Below are 23,055 nucleotides of genomic sequence, written 5' to 3'. Positions count from 1 at the left end.
ATTACTCCAGCTGTTGCCATTGCTTTATACATCAGAGTACTGATTTAAGAAAGAACTAAGTGTGTTACTAAATCTTTAGGTGGAAAACTATCAGGCTGTTAAAGACAATGTTAATCAAGGGACCTCAGGAGATATCAGTGCCACAAAACGGATTTGCACTGAGTAACTGCCAGGTTTTTTTCCACCATTCTTCCTCAGATACAACCTTACAGCCTATCTATCCTGCTTTGTAAACAGCTTTTTTTTTTTTTCCTTTGGTGCAGTCTGTCCAGAACTAAACAGCAAAAGATATCTGTATACGTGTTATTTATTAACAGAGAGCAAATTGCTCATTGCACAAGAAAACAAATGCTACTCATTTGTATCCCCCTTCCCATGGTGCTCATTCTAAACTGTTTCTCATTGTTTTCTTGTATAGCCTCATATATTTGCAGTTCTTCCATTTGGTATCAGTTATGGTTAATTTAAGTCCCGCTGAATTTATTTTCAGCTTTTGGCTGTGTGCTGCATTTGTAATTGTGCTCTTAGTTGAAAAAAAAGGAGAAACAAAATCTCCATTGTATTGTTTCGGTATTGCTTTGACATTTTTAATTGTATCTATGCTTTGGGAAAATCTCATGACAATTTTCCTCCTTATTTGTTTTCTTATATTATCCTATGCATGTGCTTGATGACCTTTCTTTCAAATAATTTTTACTTTTCTCTTTTGTTTCTCATTTCTTTTCCTCATTTGCCTGAACTCCTGCTTCTCCCCTACTCCCCAACCTCTCCTGATTGATGCTTATTCTTCCCGGCCTATTCCAGTTCTCTGCCTCTGAAAGCTTCAAAGAATGACAAATCAAGAAGTTTGAAAAAAATCTCTCGGTAAGAATGAAACCAAGGTGACATACTTTGTTGTCTTTATGCTTTGCTCATCTCCATTGTAAGCTGCTGTTTCAGCTCTAATCTAGGAATTGGTGTACTTACGATTGCTGCTTTTATACAGTAGGGCACAGGGAAACTGTACATTCTCTACCTGGTGTGTTTAGTTTTATACGGACAAAAAGTAAATATTTTCTCTGGTTAAGATTAAGAGTTGGACAACTCTGCTTTTGCTGCGATGCTGCTTTGAAATGTCAGAGCCCTACTGCTGAAAATGCAAATGAATTTAAGCCTCTTGGGGTGAGCTGAGTAAGACACGCTTTAGACTCTCTCAAAAGGGTGATCTGTGCCTCCTTCAAAGAAAACTGCATTCTAGAGAATAAATTTGTATTAATCAATCTTTGTATGAATCAATGCTCTCAGGATGATTCTGTCAGGTAGGTGGCCTTCTGTCCAGGCTTAGCTTTACTGTGTAAATGCACAGAGCGCACATCTTTAAGTGAGTGGTCAAGAGTTAGAAATACTGATATTTTTTCCTCGTAAACCCCCAAATTCCTATTTTATTTTTCTCAAGATGATAGCTTTCCTGCATTGTTAGGATAAGCTTGTTCCTTAGGACTATGGGATGACTAATTTATCCAAAGGAGGATTTCACTGCATGTCAGACAAATGGGATGGCTAAAAGCTCAGTGGAAGTGAAGAGATGGTTGTGGGGAAAGATGACCACTGACTAAGCCTGGTAGGGGTAGATACCTGTCAGTGGACCTTAAAGGTGCTGTTGCTCCCAAAAGAGTAATAAGTCCTGACTGTTCAGATGCCATTCTCCAACCCTATCCCCAGGCACCTCTTCTGTGTAGTGCTGTCTTAGAGCCTGCCAGACAGAAGCATAATAAACCAGAATGAGTCCTTTGGCCTTCCAAAAGGAGCTATTGATGGGTTTCAGAGACAGATAGCTCTATGATAGTTCTAGTTCATTTTTTCTATCCTTATTATCAGTATCTTTAGCCATCCTATACCAAATAGGAGCTTTTAATGCCGTGAATGTAGGGTAGTACTCTCAATGTGTGGTGAATTAACACTTGTTTTGTTACAGTTTATTTTTACGTCTGCCTCAGCCAGATACGTATTATGGGCATAACCAGATTATAGAGGCAGCAGTTCGCCCTCAAGACATTTTTCCATACACACATCATTGGTAACGGTCCATTTGTGCTAGCCAGGAATTTTGGTTATTCTCCAAAGTGCAGGCACAGCCTCCTCTTAACGGGAACGATGCCAGATTTAACAGGAAAGAAATTTCTTTCCAATATGAACATGACATGGATAGTGATGATGGGGAGGAAATGGCCCCAGTACATCCCGAGGAGATGGCTTTCTATACTGTTGTTGCATGTGGGGGGTACTTCGTGGCATATTACAGGTTTTGTCATGGGATGTTAGCTTCAGAAAACCTTTCCCACCCAGGAGGATATTGACAGTGTTCTTTATTCATCTCTCACGTGCAGGAAAGGGAGAAATTCCAGTAACAGGGAAGAAAAAACACTCCTTTTAGTGATGTTGTTTTCTCTCTTCTTTTTTTTTTATCTCTTTATATTGAAACTGGAAATGGACTTCTTTCAAATTTTGAAGTATTAATGTAATTTGTTAAAGTCTACCTTTGTATGAAATTATGTGTATTAACAGCCAACTAAAGCTGGATTATGTTTAGGACTAGAAATACACTAGAAATAAAAAATAATTTGTTTTTTTGACTTCTAATTTCTTGTGGGGTTCTAAACTTTTAATCTTGCGGAGGGCTAAATTGACAGGGGGCTTAAATCATATGTATGGTTTTGTTGTTAAATGTGTTCTTCCTACGTTGCAGAGAATTCATCAATTACATGAAGCGATCCCGAACCTTTTATGCCTCTATAGCAGAAAGGCTGTGTGAGGGAGACCTGGTGATGAAAGACAGCTCAACCTGCTGGAATGGAGAAGATGTTGTAGAAAGGTAAGGTTATGTGTAAAAGCTTTCCTTACTGGTGAAAAAGGTGACTTCATATCCCCTGATGGTTAAGAAGCATTCTGAGATGTTACTGTCATCATTAAGTTTCTCCTTCATAGTGATGCTTAATTGAGCAAGTGTTTTGCTAACCTATATGGTTGTTAATGCTGAGTTTTAGGTATCTGTATTAAATGTAGTAGAACACTTTCTTGAAGGACTCTTTTGAAGGGTTCCTCTATGGAGACAGAGCTCTTTATAGAGACATCCTACCCTGTAACGCTGAGTTAGCGAGGAGTACCTCTATGACTGACTGGAAGTTCCTTCAGGTCTGGTGTTTATACCGTCATTAGTATGGAACTAAATGTTGTATTTGGCCATAAAAAATACACAGCTTTTGCTGCAAAGGTGTCATAGAAATACAGTGGTCACACGATTATATCTTAAAGGATTTCCTTGCCATTTCCTTCGAATATTTCTGACACAGCACTTTGAATAACAACTGGTTTTGGAATTGCCAGAAGTCCTTACCATGGCTTGCTCTGTGGGAGTTCCAGTAAAATAAGAATTAATGAATACACTGTTCTATGTTGATAGATCAGCTAGAAGCACTGCGGTGTGAAAGGATCTTCCTAGTTTGTCAGCCAAATTTTTTCCTCTGTGCGTTATTACAATCTTTCCTACCACCTTTTGGAATCCAAACTGGAAAGTATACTTGCACCCTTCATGAGCTAAACTTTTTACTGTCATTTCTCTTACTCGGTATAACATGAGGCAACATTGCCCCAAGGAGAAAAAGAAGCATTCAGAATGTAACTGTACCTGTTACTATCACTGTCAACGTATATGTCAGTTTTTGTAGTAAGAGTTGTTTGGAACTGTGCCACTGAATGTTTTCCAAAAATGGCATTTTGTTAAGAGACATTCCATGAGATTGTGTTGGCTTTCATGATATTTCCTTTTGAAGTGTATTCTGTGTCCTTAACAGTTTTAGAAGATGAAGTTCTAGCGTTCTGTTTTCTTGCTTTAAAATAATTTTCATTACTGAAAATTGCTTTGTAGAAGTTGTGAAGTAATTTCAATGTGGAACAGAGATGTTACAATTATCGTCTGTCCCATTAAAGGACACACAGCTCTGCTTAGATTTTTCTTATGTAAATAACTTCAGCTTAATTATGTCTAAGATACTCAGAGATAAATACGTGTCTAACGCATTCAAAGAAAACTTTAAAGTTTAATGTTTCAGTGCGTACTGGCATTACTAATCAATTGTAGCAGCATATATTTGGATATTTTGACAGTAGTGCAATATTCTAAATATTAATATGTAGCCATTGTAATACTGATGGAAGTTGTTACTGTAAGAGTAACAGAGAGGAAATGGGGAGAACACCAATATCTTTAGTAAGTATTTCCATTTCAGAATCCCTTTTGCTGGTAACAAGTTGCTGGATACACAGCTAACTTCTAGAACAAACAGCTTTCATGTGGAGGGAAAAAATAAAGGCAAAAACAAGAAACACATTTTCTATAGCAGCTATCTGAACAAAAATTAAATCAAAATTTAGGTTTAATTTTAGTCTGCATTTAAAGAATACATTAAGAAAATTGCTACCTAAGTTGCTGGTACATGTATTTTAAAAGGACATGAAAGGGAAAGTTGTTTGTTTGGTTGGTTGGTAGTCTGTAACTTTCCAAGAGCTGGGGACATGCAGAAAAGTTTCTGGCCTGAAATGGGTAGCAATGTGGAAAAATGCAGGGAAGAGACTAATGACCCCTGATATTTTGAATAAAAAACAAACAGGGAAAACAAAAAACAAAACAAAAACAAACAAACAAACAAAACAAAACAAAACAAAAAAAACCACTCAACCCTGAAATAGATGTTTGTATTAATATATTCCATAGGCAGATTAGGGGGGAAAAAGTTTAAGTTCGTATGTTGAACCAGACTGCAACATGTATATATTTATCAGTTATGTCACAGTATTGATCATGCTAGGAGACTCTCTGGACATCCAGCACCGCCAGCCATGCTATACAGCAGCACAAACACGGCACCTGCTAGCTGGCAAATTTTACTCCTGTCATCATCTGTTTGACAGGCTGGACATGTCACGAGTTCTGCCCATACAAGAAATAAATCTCTTGCCCTGTTGATGCCTAAAGATGCATTTCTCTCTGCTCTTTCTCCTTTCCCAGGAGACTAGGAGATTGAGTATCAGCAGTAGTAAATAGTACTGAACTCAAAATAGAGCCTTATTCTTAACTACATAGATCTCTCCCAGTTAATCTCGCGCTTCTCACATGAACCAGTCAGGGTTACTTGGGATGTGAAAATGGCAAAAAGCACAGTTCCTCTTTCCTTACTGCTTTCTTTCATGTCATAATACTGTCTGAAAGCTGAGTGATATTTATGCTGCACACTAATTGGCTTTTAGGCTCTTCGGGACAAATAAATTCAACCTTTAAAAACAATGTGACACGTGCATGCCATCTGTAACAATATGGAAATTCAGCTCAGAAATGGGGATCATACATGCAATTAGTAAAGAGGGTACTTGATGTCTATCAGAGGATCTAATAAACAGGATTTTCATTGTAGTTTGTTGTTGTAATACTCTGGATTGGGTTTTATCATGTTTAAAGCAGTGCATTAACAGGCAAAATAAAGTTTAAACTGCCAGTAAGTACACAATAAAAGAGCTTGGTTGTTTGCATTGGTTTGAGAATATGCCTCTGGCCTGCTCTTCAGATGGACAGTAGAACAAACCTTCGCTAGGAGTCCTCTAGTGTCACTGCCAGGGCTCTGAAGACAAATATAACATCTGTCCCTAAATTGCTCTTTTGAGTAATTTGGTCTTGGAACAAGATTCCATGTAAGAAATAGTCTGCGAGGTTAATACATGGTCTGAGTACAGAAGGTGTGCAGAGAAGATGAGGTTACCACAGGAAAACTGAAAACAACTATTTTGTGAAATCAGACAAGCTTGGAGAAAAGTGCCTGGAAAATTTCAAAACCGTATCAGAGAAGGAGAGGAGAGGAGAAATTGACACTGTAAGCTATTTATTATATGCTGCCTGGACCAGATGCCATTCACCTAAGATCTCTGGAAAGGCTAAAGGGTTGAATAGCTGAATTACTCTTTGTGAATAATTCATTCTGATGCACGTGGATGCCCCATCCCTGGAGGTGTCCAAGACCAGCTTGGATGAGGCCCTGGGCAAGCGATCTAGTGGGTGGCATCCCTGCGTATGGCAGGGGGTTGGAACTGGGAGATCTTTAAGGTTCCTTCCTATTCAAGCTGTTCTGGATTCTCTGATTTTCTTAAGACTGTTCCAGTAGCAGATGATGGAAAGATGTAAAATATGAAGCCCTCATAGTTTTTCTTTAAATGGCAAAATAAGGATTTCAGGAGGGTGTGATCATTAAACTCACTACGTAACAAAATCTGGAGAAACAAATGAAACTAAGAGTAGAATCAGTGTATAAGCAAATGAGTGTGATACTTAGAGGAAGAATCAGTGTGTTGAAAGTCTTCAGAAGGAGTTAACAAGCACGTAGACAGGAAAGATTTCTATAGCTGCTTGGATTTTGGATAGGTACTTGATAGGTCCTTCACACAAGACTGGTAGAGATGAGTATAAGGGTAGGAAATAGCTTACAGTGGAAGGTCACTGGTGGCATTGCACAGGGATTTGTGCTGGAGCATGTGCTGTTCATCTGTCATAAGAGACTTGTGGAGAGTAGCAAATACTGAGGTGAAAGTATGTGCTGGTGACACTGAATCGTACGGGGTGGTGGAGACAAGGGCCAACTGTGGTTAATTTTGGAAGGAACTTTTGACGTGGAATGACTAGGCAGTGAAACAACACACAAAATTCAATGGGGGCAAATGTAAAGTGCTTGGTGTGGGAAGAACAATCCAAATGTTAAATGCAGAACAGTGGGTGCTGAGGTGGCTCTCACTGCTCCAGGCACGCAGTTTATGCGTCGTTCTTCTGTCTCCTGGGCTCCAAGGGACATAGCCTAATGGCAAAAGTACAGAGGGAGCACCGAGGATGATGAAGGCATGAATTCCTTCATGAGTAATTGGAGATGCTTTAACCCGTGCAGAAGGTGCAACAGGGGGATTGTGACAGGGAATTCAGCTTGTAGAAGAACAAGCTGTAAAATGACTAAGTATATAACAGATAACCAGGTGCCATGTCCAAGCTTCTTTGTCTAGGAGCAAAATGCTAGACAAAAAATTTTCTCTGGTGACCTTTAGGCAGCTGCTTCCATGGACTTCTTTTCTGTAGCAGTTGAACTGCAAGAACCTTCCTCTCCCCAGGAATATCTCTTCAGCTAAGTTAAGTGCTGGCATTGAATCCCTGTCTCTGGACATGATAGGTAAACTAGATTTGCTGATCTCAGCCTCACAAATGGCAGACTAGCACAGACAGTACCCAAGAACTTTCCTTAAACTTGATCTTGAGATATTCTGTTGTCAGATTTACATCTATGCACAAAACATGGGTTTTTGTGAAGTCTGGGCTGCCATAGAGGAGCTTTAACAGAGACTGTTCTTTCTCTGCTACTAGTGAAGGGAAAGGAGATGTGGCCTTGCTGGCACGCTTTTGGGGTGAGCCTATGTGTAACAGATGAGTAATCCTGATACGGAAATAGTGCTTTAGGAGGACACTGGTTGGAGTACTATATTAAAGTTATATGGTCGTTAACTATTTCCATCTGTCTGTCTACCTACTTATCTTTCAAAGCTTTTATTTCAAGAGAGATGAATAATAAACAGATAAGCAGTGATCTGTTCACAGAAGAAATAAAACATGGTGAGTGTAGCTGGTGTACGTTATACCCTGCCCTAGACACTGCCTGCTCTCTCCTGCTCCTTTCCCATGGCTCTGCCATTCACTCTCAGAAAGACGTTCATTGCAATCTGAAAGCTATCAAGTGCAGTGCATGCCGTTCATGCTTCAAGGCTGGAGTGTGAAAATTGCTTGGGGGCATGTTCAGCAGCCACAGCACTTGCCTTTTAGATGTCAGCAACAGCATCACCCGTATTTGTCAGCTGGGCTTGATGTGTGGGATCGTGAAGCAAAGGCAATGTCATGGCATTGTTCTACATCCTCTGAGCTCTGCTGGAAGGTGCCTTCTCGAGACAGTCCCCAAAGACATGTTCCACAGTTACTGTCACATAAGTGGACATGTGCCTTTAGCATGACCACTTCAAAGACACTCATGTCATGTGAACCATGTGTTGGGATCTCAGGATTTTTGAAGGACAAGAGGTCTTCTCATGACTTGTGTTAGAATAGAGCTGGCTGTGTTTGGGCACTGTCCCACAGAGAAATAGACACAAAAACCTCTTACTCTACTCCTATATAAAGTGTTGTTATTTTACGAGTTGAAATTCAGAGGTTGACAGATGCTAGTGAGAACTTCAAGATTGCTGCTACCACTTCAGATCTTTCCATTTAAAGAACAAGTGTTTGCAATTACTTTGATATACTCTAAAATGCACATACCATCTCTATTGTGATGTTCCCGTAAACAGTGTCTTCAGTCTTATAGAAGGAAAAGTGAGTGGGTAAGGAAGAAGAAAATTAAGTGATTGGCTTCATTAGCAGTAGTGGATGCTTGGGATTTCTGTAACAAAGCCCCTTTCATTCATGGGTTGAAATATGCTTTTAGACTCTATCTCCAGTGCACAAAAGGCACAGACGTTCAGAGAGAAAGGGATAGTGCTGATAACTTAATGACAACACCACCAGTACTCCGGAGGTTTTACTTCAGATTAGCTCTGGTGTTTCCCTGAGGAGTGAACACTGCCAGCATCTTTGAAGTGTATCCTTAGTTTCATTGCAAAAGAATCTGGAGTGGAGGCAGTCAGAAGTTTAGCTGATAAGTGCAATTGTAATCAAGATTTAACATATTAACGTAGACCCACCATGTCGTCAGCTGGACCACCTGCGTTTGAAGTTTGGGGTCTGAAACCGTAATTGCCTCAAATAATAGGTACTTTAATGAGCATGTACATAAATAAGTTCGTTAAAAATTATATAAGTACAGTATATTGTGAATTTATGGTGACAGTTTTGGTAGGGCATTGTCCCTAACAGGTTGTGTAGTCCTTCAGAGCTGGCAGGCTCTGGGCTGGCTCGCAGGCTTGCTGTTTTCCAAAGAATTAAGCAGAAATGTGCCATCCCAGTGCTGAGCCAGCCTGACCAGGCTTGATGTGTGAGCCCTAATGAGATCTCAGCAGGTATTGACATGGCTGCAGGTGGTAACCTGAATCCAGGCTGTTTTTGCTGCTATATTTCCCATTTAAAAAACAAAACAAAACAGTGTCTACCTTCAGATAAGTCTTCATGCTGAAAAAGCAAGCTTCCAAAAGTTTGGCAGAGAATTGTTGCTCAGAAGAAGCGAAGATGAATCATGACTGTGGTGTGCAGCAGCTTTTTCTGTCCAAGGGGCATGACACTTCTAGGTCAGTGAGAATTTATAGGTTATGATAGCATATTAGGTAAGTAATTTGTTCTAGGGGTTATTGCTACTTCATGCCTACCTGTGGAACTGGTTGGAAGTTTCTGTAGCGTTAATTGGTTTAAGAAAGAGAAGTTAGTATTTTGTTAATCTTTATGTATTGTTTTGAGTGACAGGATTGCTAGTGGCTTCGAGATTTTTTTTGTCTTCCAGACTCCTTTTCAAGTCATGTTATTACTTTTTGCTCACACAAATGCAAAGTAAGAGGTGGTCAATTTAACAGGAGTTTGGGCTAGTTAGTAGTGGCAGAATACTTTTAAAAACTAGAGAGTTAAAAGTGTGGGAGATGAAGAGTGGATTTTACAAAGTGTTGATTGTTTTTAAACGTGTCAATAAATCTAAGAGTTCTCTCATATTTTTAGCAGTCTCAAGTCAAAAAGTGGTTTGAGTAGCCATGACAGGGAATTTCCAGAGAAGCAGAGAATGGCTGTGGTGGTTATTGTGGCATACTGATCCATACTGCTTTTGTGAAATTACTTCAGTAAGGTCATGAAGAAATACCAGATTGTGTCAAGAAGTGAACGCTCCTGGATATTTTTTTTTTTTTTTTTTTTTTGCTTGCCACAGTCATCAAAATATTCCCAAATGGAGTGCTGCCATAAATCCTGGTGGTTATTCAATGTCTCATAATGTTCTGACTAGTTCTTCCAAAATATGTTGGAACTAATCTTTCTGGTTCTAAATCTGATACCTTGGGATACTCTTCCCTTGGGGGTAATGAGGGGGTAGAGTCTGTGTTCCTGTAAGAACAGAAATGGGTAGTCCATGTCTTAAAGAGTCAAACTTTGCTTCAGACCAGAATATCAGTTACATTAATTGCATTTTAAATAAGAGTTCACTGTTAAGTTTTCACTGTTCATGAACTTTAAGGCTGTTTCTAATGTTTTCTGTGAAAGAGTAAAAAAAAAAAAAAAAAAAAAAGGTAATTTTTGTTTAGATTCTAAATGAGAGGACAAATAAACCTGAAAAGCTTACTCCTCTTCCAGGTTTTTACATCTACATATTTGGAACACAGCCATCATTTCTGTGGCCAGAAATGTGTGCTTATAGTACAATGTTTAATAAGTTGACGTGAGCTTGGTTTCTCATTTTTCCAAATCTGCCTTATGTTTGTGGTGCTGTGGGGAGTTAAAAAGCAATGACAATGTTCTTATCACTGAAGTCTGCAGCTTCAAAATGTAGTAGTGTGAGTTATGAAGATGAGGGGCTGCCTTTACAGTAACAGCTTTTCAGTTTGGAGTCACTTTCTCTGGAAATTTCAGATGTAATGTTGGGGGGGGTGTTTGAAAACTATCATATAAAATGGGTTTTTAACTGGATTACCGAGAAGGAGGTTTTGTGACACCCAGTATGAAACCACACTTGTCATTCCTTCTTTCCTTTTGTCTCTTTCTTGTTTTCCTTGGAATTGTGCATTAAGCAAAGGGATTAGGGGACACCTCTCCACAGGCTTGAGCAGACTGTGTCATGGGTTGGTACGCTCTTGGAGCCTGTGCAAGCTGGCTGAGAAACGAAGTAGCAAATTACTGACTTCCTTTTCTCAAAGTGTTTTCCTTTAGAGACTTTAAGTTTTTATGAGTTTAGCACTTTTTGTCCCTTTTCTCATTTCCTTAGGCTCTAGCAAGAAGCCATCTGGATATGGAAAACAGAGATAATCATTTAGCCTTAGTGCACTTAAAAAAGGGCTCAGCTTCTGTTATGCTTGTGCCATCAGAGTAAACAGTTTCTCATTACTGTAAGTTGCAAAACCCTGTATCTTTATGCAGTGTTCTGCAATTTTTAGGTTATTTTCCAAGACTTGTCGTTCTGGTGTTCTTTTTTTTTCTTCTTGGTTTTAAAGAATTCTGTAGAATACAGCAAATCCACTGTGTTGGAAGAGACCATTTAAGACATAAATTTGCCTGAGCTCAGCCTTCAGAATGATGTAGAGCTTTGACATGCTTTGAATAGTATGCTGTGTGTCCTCCCATCAGGAGACATGAGGAGAGAGTATTACAGTTCATTTTTTGCTATTCAAGCACGTAAATATTTTAATAAAACTTCTGATTACCTCTTGCATGGCCCCAGTCAGCCATAGGCAACAGTCAGTAGCTACTCTCATGCCCAAATTCATCATATAGCCAGGGACTCCCAGTTCGGAGACTTTCTACTTGCCAGCAGCAGTTAACAAGCAAGTTGTACTAGGACAAGAGTAACAACAACAGCAAAAGCCTTGAGGCCGAAGATTTAGGAAGAGGACAAGCTGCAGCTGATCACAATGCAGAACAGGAGCAGACAGAGACCTCTTTGCACAATCTCAGACCAGAAAATACAATGTGCCCAGTTGCATTTCATAGGTCATTAAAAGGGTATGAAATATAGGTAGTTCATCCCAGGCAGGCTATGGTGAGTACTTGGAAGAACTGAGGAAACCAGAGATGAAGATAGCTCAGTCTTTTGGTATTCAGGTCAAATTCAGGTCTACTGTTAGCCAACTGTCTACATGACTAAAGCATTTTGGTGAACTGAATTTGAATTTGACCCATGTTCTTTTACTGCATGTATTGTCAGAAGAAATAGCTGCTGTTCTGAGAACATTTGTGTGCAACTTGTATGCTTTTAAAGACTCTGTTTAGATGTACAGGTGTACAGGACAGAATGTGATAATTTGCTATTGGTAAAGCTTGTCCTTCAGGGTGAGGAAGCAAAAATCTGAAGTCTGTCTAGTTGTACGAACATTCACTTTCTCTGGGCCACTTGAAGGGATCTTGTATTCTGTTACTCAAATTATTTTCTTCCCTGCTCATGAAGGCGAATCAATTAAAAAGCAACAGAGGACAACACTGGGCCCTGTTCTCCCCAGTTCACTTTTTTTTTTTTTTTTAATGGAAAAATAAATCCTGCAGTTTCAGGCACTGAAAATTGGACTTCCTGCAGAAGTAAGGGCAGAAGGATTTCATCTATAAACTGTTCATGTTTCTATTATAAACATACGTACTTTATCTACTCTACAAAATATATCCATACGAACTTTTATCCATTCATCTGAGTATCTGACTTGCATGCAGAAACTGACGCTGTAGGCCATGCAGTGGTAGGCTGCAAGGGTACAAAAGAAGGAGGTAGGAAGAGCTGTAAGGAAGTCATTCATATAGTGTAGGTAGGAGTATGTGGAGGTCAGGTGTGTGTAAGAAAATGTGAGGTAATGGAGTAGTGTTTAGTCCAGAGATGCAGAAAAGAAAACAGGTAAGGGGGTGCTGAGCTGGCTGGAGTAATCCTCACAGAGAAATCCTGTTCTATAGCTTCCACCATCAGGCAGCTAGTCCGTCAGCTGTGACTCCGGGCGAAGGTACCAAGGCTTCATTTGCTTCTGTGGACCTCTGGATACATGCCCTATTGCTGAGAAGAGAGCTGCTAGAATCTGGGATCACTTATAAAAGGTGGAAAAGCCAGCACATTTTATATGCTGATTCTATCCTCCTTGGCTTTATATTTGGGAATGTTTTGCAAATTACAATACAGCCCTGTTAATTACAAATGTCATTAGAACCATAGATGGATTCAGCTGGGAAGGGAGCTGGTCCAACCTCCTGCTCAAAGCAGGAGCATCTGTGATATCAGACCAGCTTCCTTTGAGCTTTATCCAGTCTGGTCTTGAAAACTGCCAGTGATGAAGAGTGCATGAACCCCCTGGGAGAGTTGCTCCACATTTTGACTGTCCTTGTGGTGAAAAAATTGTTTACAGTTAGAGTATCTCATTATGAATTTTATCAGTTGGGCTCTTCTTGCACTATAAAGTGTTTATGAACGTGAAGTGCTTGAAGGTCATACAGACAGCAAGCTAACAAGTGACAGTGCTTATCAGACTTTGTTAATATCTGTCATATGCGCTGGGAGATGCAGCAACCTGCACTACTTTCTATTTTTACAAGGTGAGAGACTTCACTGTTGGTGGAAAGAAACAATTATATTTCAAACACAGAGCATTATGCGTAGTCTGAAATTAGAACTGTGCCTTACTCCCAGTTGGTTTACCTGAAGGTAAGACAGGAATAGTGCTACCACAGAGGAGTGTACTTGTTAGGATGCTCACAAAGCAAGATCTATTTAACTAAGAAAACATGGGAAACTAGGAAATAAATGTCTGCGTAAGTAGTTAATATTTATCCTTTTTATTTCTAATAAGAGTAAATTCAGTTTCAGTTCAGCTAGAGAGGATTTCCTAAAAATAGGTTAGCCAGCTTTTACTTATGAACAGAAAATACGTTCCAAATGAATTCATAATATATTGTGAAAATGAAAGCTGTTCCATTACATTTCACCAGTACTGGCCAGTGCAAAAATAATTGGCTAGCATTGGATGTTTTCTATCTATATAATCCATATCAAGTGATGTCTTATGAAAAAGAAGCACACAAATTCAACTAACAAGCTCTGTTAAATCTGCTTGAGTTATTAAAATACCATATAATAATGCCAAAATTCTTCTGCAATATCACAGAAACCAACATAGTAAACTCGTTTATATCCATTATGTATTGCCAGAAGGGATGACACTGAAACATCTCCTAGGGGGTTATGGGAATATACATATGCATAAAGGAATGTCTTCCATGGTGATTTAAGATTAGTGCTATATAGGATCCTGTGGTTAGGTCTCTCTTCTTCTAGTTCTGACTCTATAAAAATCATAAGCTGTTGCATCTTTAATCATGTGGGGCAGGAGACAGACTGTCTTTCTAACAATAAGCAGACAGTATAATGTTAAATATCAAAAAACTCAATAGCCATGTTAGTCTTGCTCTGACTAAAACACAGAGTATTGAAAAACATAGAATCAGGAAGACTGCTTCTTTCTTGTAAAATTGTACCTAATGAATTTCAGTGCTATAAATGCTTTTTGAATTGCTGGGAAACTGGAAAGGAAGGTTGTCCCAAAAACTGTTACATGTGATCAGTCCTCTCCAACTGTTGAGAAGATTACTTAAGTTTCACATTGATTACTGTAGTGGTTACTTTTGTCCACAAGCTGGGGAGACATACTGCTTCTTCGATCAAGAGCCATTTCTAATACTGCACAGGAGTAATCTGTCTGACAGAGGCTTTCAGCATCTATTTCATTCTGTTCAGTCAGAAGAATACCTGTTATGCTTTTGGGACAACCTGCAATACTGTGCTGAAGATTCAGGATTCATAGCTGGAAAGTGGCCATGAGATACCTGATGTGTGTGTCCCATCGCTACTTGTGAGTAAGGTACCTCCTCTGCTGAAGAAGAGCTACCAAGATAAAATACATTCTCCAGACAATGCACTGGTAGTGAGACCTGATGCCTTTTGAATTTTAAGGAAACATTCTGAAAAATGAAGGATTGCTTCGCAACTCTGATGCTGCAGCCAGTGGTGGTAGCTTTCTGAGTCCCGATTGTGCTGTGTGAGTATGTGTGCAGTGTGGATATGAGCAACAACGCACTCAAGTACAGGCTGGAATGAAACTGTATACTGGAAACAGATATTGTTTTACGTACTACATAGGTGTGTGTGTGTGTATATATATATATATATATATATATATATATATATATATATGTACACAGTTGTTCTCCTTACGCTATTAAAAGATACTTCTACAAGCAACCGCAATTAATTTTAGTTGCAAGCCCTTCCTCTTTTTCCCGTTCCTTGTCCAATCCAGCCACCAGAGGGAAGGGATGATTGCATTCATGCCTGTACACATCTGCAGCATTTTGGAGAAGCTTCTGGTGGTGCTTCAGTGCATTTATGTAAAGGTTTTCTGTAAAGTAGAGGAAATGAGGAAAGAAGTGTTTCCTCCTGAGTTGTATGACTTCTGGAAATTAGTGGTTGAGTTTGCAAATATGAACTGTTTCTGTTGTTAGGGGACGGATTTATTATTGTGTTCAGAAACTTAATAATTTTCTTTATGGTTTTGACCAGAAATCATGTTTTCTGTTGAGGACTTCTACTCACAATGTAGACTATTTCACTACCTTCCCCCCTCACTGCACATTTTCTAAAAATTCAAGGCATGTCTTCACCATGACCCACACTAAAAACTACATAAAGAAAAGTGACAGAAGTCTGTGATGTTTGTACATGATAGTTGCCTCATGGATAACTGTGGTGGATCATATGGCTGGATGTGATCAGTAATGATCTTTATTTTAAACTGGTATGTACATACTTAGAAGACTTACTGTCTTCGCTTTAGTGTAGTTTTTATGATGATCGAGGAGAGACAGTTCTCAGCATTTTGCTCCTGGAAACTTAATAGACTGATCTCAGCATAGAGATTTCTTTAAATGTAATTATGTGCTAGTTTGTTGAGAGAAAATTCAACACTAAAAAAGAGTAAAATATTAAATTACCCAGAACTGACTACAGATGAGAAGTTAGTGTGTCATGAAGCAAGTTTGGTGCTCAGGTACAGAGATAAGAAAGAAAGCCAATTGCAAGCATCATGTAAGCTTTCATGTGGCACAAAAAGACCACAAGAAAAAAAATATCACATCAGTAACTGCTCACCCAAGGTCTCTTTCTGCAGCTTAACAGAATGACTGGGCTGCTGTGGAGTCTAGTGACAGACTGTGCTACTTTACTCGGTGCACGTGTGCCTGGTGGGCAGCAGACTATTCAGTACGTTTGTTTAGTAACCTTCAGAACTTTTTCAGTCACCCCTCAAGTTCTTGTCCACTTTCAGCATCTACAACATCTTTTTGCTAGGATGACTTTTTTCTTTTGAAGTCCTTTGTGGTGTTCATGAATATTTGGGCGTTCATTTTCCGTAGTAGGCATTTCATTTTTTTAATAGGACAGAAATATGTTTTCGAAGGGATATCCAGCTTTAGGTGTCAGACTTCTACTTATATATGTATCTACACGCCTCTTAAACCATGGGGATGGGTGTTCAAGAAAGCAGGACAAGTCATTTGAGGATGTAACCATTCTCTTTGAAAATTACAACTTCTAGTTACAGTAAGCGATGTATTGTTAAGTTCACTTCAAGTTAGTGCAGTTACATGAATTTTCATTCTGAATAGAATACGTACTTAAGAGATTTGTTAATTTTGTCACTGTTGGAGGAAACTGGTTGGAAAGAAGAAATAGCTGAGTGTATTAAAGAATTAGCTATATAAACTGTAATGTTCTGGGTAACTTTTAGACAGTGATTTATTGACAGGTGTGAGGAAAATACTAGCAGGTACACCGAAGCTTTTTTATACTATTACAAGAAGAAATTGGAGATGTAAAAGTAACAATTAAAAAATTATAGTAGGAGGTCAATTTCCTCACTCTTTCTTACAAGTCCTTAGTGCCTGCAGTGATGAAAACAGCATGTATAGACTGTCTATGATATAATGAGGTGAATGGAAAAAACACATTCAGTTCTTTGGAATTTGGAGCAGGCCTGTAGGAATGAGTGTTTAATACAGCTTATCAAACAGAATAGACTGTTAGTGAAAACCTTTTTTAAAATCAAAACTTTTTTCAAGTGAAATCTTTTCCAAACAGAAATTAATCATCTTGAGAAAAGTTGTGCTAGGATTAAAAACTATAGATGCTTAAAAGAAGGTAGGAAATGTGAAAAAAGAAATGTGGAAATGCAAAAAATCTCTACTTGATAGCTAAGCTGCTGCCAGCCCACTTGATATGTTCCCTTTGAGGATATGAATTACTATCCTGCTCTGTAACAGCTCATAGCCCTCCTCTCACCTTGGTGCCTTGTTCAAATACCTCATTAGCTTTTAGTCACAACAAATGATGTTGTTTTTCACGCGCTACTGTTCTGTTCTTGCCAAGCCTTTCTGTGTACAGCTTGTGGTACTTGCATTTCACACTGCTGGCTCGGCACACTGTTTCAGTGAGAGCCTGACAGTTGCAAGCTGGGTGAGCTCCTAGCGGCTGGTAGAACTGCAATCCGTGTGCACCCATGCTTCACTGATGAACTAAATGGGATATATTAAATACAGATATTTTGCGGTTTGGTCCAAGTTCCATAGTGCTTAGAACAATCTTTCTGTGAATTGTCATTAAGGTCAATTAGGCCTTCGTGTTGTTTTTATTTGTGTTACAGGTCCTTTGTTTCCGAAGGGTGGCTTAGAAGTCTTTTTTGGATACTCTTCAAACCTGAATGTCAAAGAAACAAAAATCATCTCCTTTTTTACTGGATTTCCTTAATTATACTTCCTCTGTATGTTTGGGAGTAGGATGCTAGCAAAATATCTTAGGCATAGGAAAATATGCCTATGACTTAACGGATTCATTCACAGCCAACTTCTCAGACAAATTGCTGTAGCAAGGTAGGATGGAATGCAGAATTAGAGCTGAAGTCAGGACAGGGTTTTTTTCTTGTATTGAAATGTTTTTCACTGAAAGGAGTCGATTCATCAAAATGAAAAAAAAAATGTCAGGGTTCCAGCATGGAAGGCTGATGAGTTACCCAGATCCCCAAGGAACTGTTAGGCTGTGGGGAATTTCTCTCTCTCCCATTGAACCAGCTGTATGAATAAGCAATAAAATAGGAAATCTGTCAAAGGAGAAAAGGGGCAGAGTTGTGTAGCTCTGTGGCGAGGGTACTCAGCTGCAATTCAGCTGCACTGTGGGCAGCTTGGGTATAAACATCAGCTTTAATAAATGAGTGTGTAGAGTGGAATTGTGTTATTCTCCTATGTGAAAGGTTTGGGATTTTCTCAACAGAGGGCAGGTAAACTTTTGAAATGATCTTTTCTTCTGAAAAAAAAAAAAAGAAAAGAAAAAAGAAAGCTATTTGGTAACTGTTTCTAGTCCAGAAATTGACGTCCTAATAAAATACAGTTATCCGACCATGTTTGTTAACTATGGTAGTATTCAGAGCCACACCATCTCATGTCTTGCTGTTACAGGCAGATTTGCTTGTAAGATGCAGATCAGATGAATAGACACAAAGACAGTTTGGCAAACATTTAATGCTTAAAAAGAAGTTTCATTTAAACATTGTTTATTCCACAACCTCTCCATTTTACTGACTAAAAGAAGTCTTGCTATTTCTTTCCTTGCCCACTGTGTACTTTTGCTGACATTTGTTATGATTTTTAAAAACCAGATGATGTACTGTGCTCTGAGAGCAGTCAGTTTTAAATACAAATATTCCCATGCAGCTATAAGAAAGAACCTTATGGAGTTCAGAAATTAAGAAAATTACCACTGATGGAAGAGGAATAAGAAAACTTGAAATATGCTCTTTCCAATTCCGTAGGATTAGGCCAGTACCTCAAGATACGTATAGTATTTGATCCACTGTAATTTTTTGCAGGTATGCCTTCTCCATAGCACTCATACTCCACAGCCAACCCTTCGCTAGTTTCTGCTTTTACCACAATGCTCCTGAAAACAGGGTTAAATCTGAAGCTTGTAATTCAGAGATTTGTATGGCAAATACTGCATATTATAGACAAGGGCAAATCTTGCTGTGCTGTAGTGTAATAGCAGCATGTTGGAGCACCTCCATGGTGCAGAAACCCTTCCAAGAGCCTCTTTGGCCAAGTTGTACCTTCATGAGTCTCCTTGGGAAGAGAACTCATACAGCAAAGTGCAGGATTGGAGTCCACGTTACCAGAAAACACAGGGCATGTGTCAAGTTGTCACCTTGCTCCAAAACTCTGAGTTGCGTTTGCAGCCAGAAAGAGAGGTACAGGGAACATGAAGGAGGTTTTGATAACCTCTGAAGTAAAGTTGTTGAGAAATGGCAGTAATCTGCTGTTGCCTGATATTTTGGGATTCAAGAGGCAAATACTACTCTTAGTGCAAAGTATAGGAGAGCTGCCAGGACTCTGCAAATGCGTGGGCTGTGCTGTTATTGCTGCTGTTGCTGTCACAGAGACAGAGTTGCAACAAGACAGACTTTCTGTAGGGGAATGAATGCCTTTATGTTTTAGGGATTTTTGCTATCTAGTGCAATAATGCCAAAACTGCAGCTCTCCTGAAATATTAAGAGTGGAAACAACACAGGCTCCAGGTACAACAAAGCCACCTCTTACCTGGAGGAGATTTCTCTTCATGAAAATCTTTGCGGAGATCTTAGAAGCTTTAAAATGTAAGTTCTGTTTTGGTTTTGCATGACTGCTCATAATCTCCAGTTGCTTCAGGGGGAGGGGACTGCCTTCTGTCCTGCCATAGTGGTATTAATCACTGACAGGATAGGGAGTATTTCAATGAAAAACCCCACATTCCCTTGGCAAAGCACCATGTTTCTGTTGGGCAGGCTTCTTTTGAATCCTTTCCAGCTGTGAATTCAGCAAAGACCATTCCTGTGAGGAAGGGTTTGTTGGAAGAGTGTTTACACCTGGTGTGTCATCTGCAGCGCAGCAGGTACTGCTGCCTAGTGCCCATGTGACAGTGCTGCCTCTGCCGTGCTAGAACTGTCATTGGGTATCTAGAAATGCAGAGCTGACTGATGAAAATAAATTTTTAAAAACTTGTGCTGTATTAATTTAAACTCTCTGTGGAACTAATGGAGCTTCTACTCATCAAAACCACTGGAAGAACTCTTTGACTGATTCTGTAGAGCTAGACTCTGTCTTGCAATTTTCATCCTTAAGATAAAGGACTATTCAAGTGATTTATTTTATTATATATTTTACATTTAATAAGCAGGCTTTTGCACCTGAGAATTCAGGTTTAATTACAAACTGCATTGGTCTATAGCTATACTTTATTCCCTTCCTTCTTAATTCTTGGAACTTCATCTAATAATGTATTCTCTTGAGGTTCTTTGTTATTCTTTTGTCAGCAGTGAGTTACATATAGAAAGCTTTTCCAATATATTTCAAAATAAAATAGTGGTCTTTTAAATGGCAGGTAAGGGACTATGCATTAGGTGGCTTTTAGAAAACCCTACTGATTTAGGTAGCTGGCATGATTGTTTTAGTTCACAGCAGAAATTTTAAGGGAAAAATTACTCCTCCACATTTGAGAAGTAAAATTTATGAACTCAACAACTGGCTTATTAGGGTAGTAGAGTAGACTAATGTTGTACAAAGTAGCATGTATTAACAAACATTTTTGGAATAGGGATCGTTTTACATTATTTCCACATTTTTACTATTGCTTTTGGACCTGGTCAGGCTGGGAACACCAGATGTGTTGAAGGGAATTTAGGTGCTCCCATGCAGTTTGAAGTTGGTGGAAGGTAGTAGTAGAACTTAGTAAAAAGCCAGATTGTTTACTGAATTTGTTACCATGCTCCCATGGTTTAGTTCCTACTGGCAAAAGCCAGATTAGCTGTATGACTTGCTCAACGTATATAGGATAAGGGACAACTGCACCCCCAAAATGCTTTTATTCTATATAGAGAAGCCAAAATAAAGCAATTTCACAGAGATAGATAACCAAGATACAGTATTTTAAACAATGCATTTGAAGTCATGCTGGATGTGTGCAGCAAAACTGGCAAAAGACCATCTCTGTAGATTGCTAATCTCCTTCCCTCGCTTAGTTCTATATTATTTATTGGGTAATGTAGCAAAAAGTTGGATGTCATCTAACATTCAGTTTAGTTTATTTTAATCTTAAAGCATATTTGGGCAACTGCCCATGAAGTTCTCATCAGAATGTACGCTGAACACGGTGAGCTGGAAACAAAGACTGGACTGAGAACTACCGTGGTTTTTTTTCCATGTCTCTGACCCAATCTTTAGAGAATTGGTACTAAGTTTCTCTCAGCCACTTGGGGATCATGTTGCTTGCCTTGGAGGCACTCAGTAGCCATATCACAAGCCATGGCCATCAAATTGCTACATGTGTCTGAAATGCAGGCATCACCTATCATGTGATGAGTTACACAGATCATGAAAAGCAATTTAAAGTGAAGAAAAATACAAAGAAGGTAGCAGCATAATTGAAATAAAGACAGAAGACAAGGTGAGATGTTTGTTTGTATCCAAATTATCTTGCTAGTTGCAAGGCACTTCCTCTGTAAGGTTATAACTTGTAGCCCTATTTAAGTAGAAGGGTACTAAATCAGATAGGCTTTCTTTGCTGCAGGAGAGCTCAGTTGATGAAATGTTTCTGGTTTGCTGATGCACAAAACAGAGTAAGAACACTTTTCCAGATTGATCCCTAAGTGGCCTTCCTTACAGCTCTCCCCATTGCTGTACAGTTTCCTTTTCTCTGGCAGCAATTGACTGTGGTGTCACCTATATGGTCATTAGCCCACCAGGACAGACATGCAGAAAACTACAGCTGCTAAAGTGCTGAAAAACCATTGGTGCAGCTGTTGGAACTGACCCTGGTTCAGCCTTGGGGTGTGCTGATTTGACAAGTACTTGAGTGCATGAACTGACAAGTGTGTTTTGGGACCATTTGTATTTCTTTTTTGGTAGTCATTACACTTGTTTATTAAAAGTTACGGTCATCACAAGCAACAACATATAACTTGGGTGAGCAGCCTGCATCACTAACTGTCTGTCACAACATTAATGCTTAAATAACTTTTAGATACTCAGAGGTTTGGACCTCAGCAACAGAAATTGAGGTAACTCAGGAAACAACTTAAGAATTCTACGTTAAAAGGTAATTGTGTTAAATAATACTAACTATGTGAGCAGTTAAAGAGTTATTTAGCTGCTGTTAGAATACGTATGTTGCTGGGTATTACTAGAATTGAAATGCTGAATTAAACATTTTGTAATCTTTAATAACCTATGGCAGAACTAGCAAAACTCATGCTTGCACACCCAGAAATTAAATGTGAATTGAATTAGGTTAAACAGAATAGTAAACTAAGGAAAAGAGAAATCATTGCATTGTATTTCTACACATATACTAAATTATATATACATATATTTATATATATATATACACACAAATCAAGCAAGTTCTTTGGAAAATGAACTATCTTGAGAATTCCAAGTGCATTGATTTAGTCAGATTTATGGAGTTGCCACACACTGAGATTTGGCAAAGGACCACAACCAACTCCTTGCTTACAAAGAACTGCTGATTGCAAGCAGACTTGGAACATGAAGAGATTTCTTTCTAATAGGAAGATGTTTTCAGTTGCATCCTCACAGGCTGATGTGAATTATTTACAGAATCAGTAGATGTTCTCTATATAAGGGCCTGCATTAGGTAATACGACTTGATCCAGATTAAAAATAAAACCGTATTCATTTTCTGTAATGACAGTTTATGTGTGTGGCTTCTAAGTATTTAAAGAAAATTCTGTGATGTGCAAATCAGTGCTTTTTAACTGAAATTGCTCACATTGTATCAATAGGTCATTTTTACAGACAGCTTTTCTGTGTGACAGAGTTAATAGCACCAAATAAAGCATTGCATTTGTAGAGGATAATGGATTTAAGTAACTTAGATGACTGTTTATAAGATGGAGCAGGAGTGTGAAATTACATTGATAGCTGTTAACAATGAAAACAGAGCTTCTGTTATGCAATGCTGATAATGCCCTGCTATTGGAACTAAAGGATGTGACTCTGTACAAGTTACTTTCTTAATAGACAAAAAATTAGACGTGGCTATTGAAACCATTGTGTCCATGTGTTGACTTAGCTGATGATGGCAGTTTAGGTTGCAGCTCAGCAAAATGCATAAACTTGTGCTAAGGCTGTAGTTTGCCTGATGCCTAGCTAAAACAACATGCTAATACAAACCTATCCACTGGTTCGAGGGTGCAGTTTGA

At 38.9% G+C, this 23,055-nt stretch overlaps 1 protein-coding gene across 8 annotated transcripts in view; it reads left to right on the top strand.

Moving 5' to 3' along the window:
* The window catches only part of LOC311441093 (glypican-5-like), a 410,588-nt gene that overhangs the window by 177,017 nt on the left and 210,516 nt on the right, over positions 1-23,055 (top strand). For 6 of the 8 annotated variants that reach the window (XM_084528741.1, XM_084528739.1, XM_084528737.1 and 3 more), the window contains 2 exons: positions 805-864; positions 2,726-2,851. In XM_084528741.1, the coding sequence (XP_084384867.1) occupies positions 805-864; positions 2,726-2,851 (186 nt within the window). The remainder of the gene's footprint in view (positions 1-804; positions 865-2,725; positions 2,852-23,055) is intronic. The other 2 variants (XM_084528744.1, XM_084528738.1) reach the window with 1 other exon arrangement.

The sequence above is a fragment of the Aythya ferina genome (genome assembly GCF_964211825.1).
Source record: "Aythya ferina genome assembly, chromosome: 9".
NCBI classification, from domain to species: Eukaryota; Metazoa; Chordata; class Aves; order Anseriformes; family Anatidae; genus Aythya; species Aythya ferina.
The sequence above is the reverse complement of the archived record's forward strand: the minus strand, read 5'-3'. Positions and strand labels throughout refer to the sequence as shown.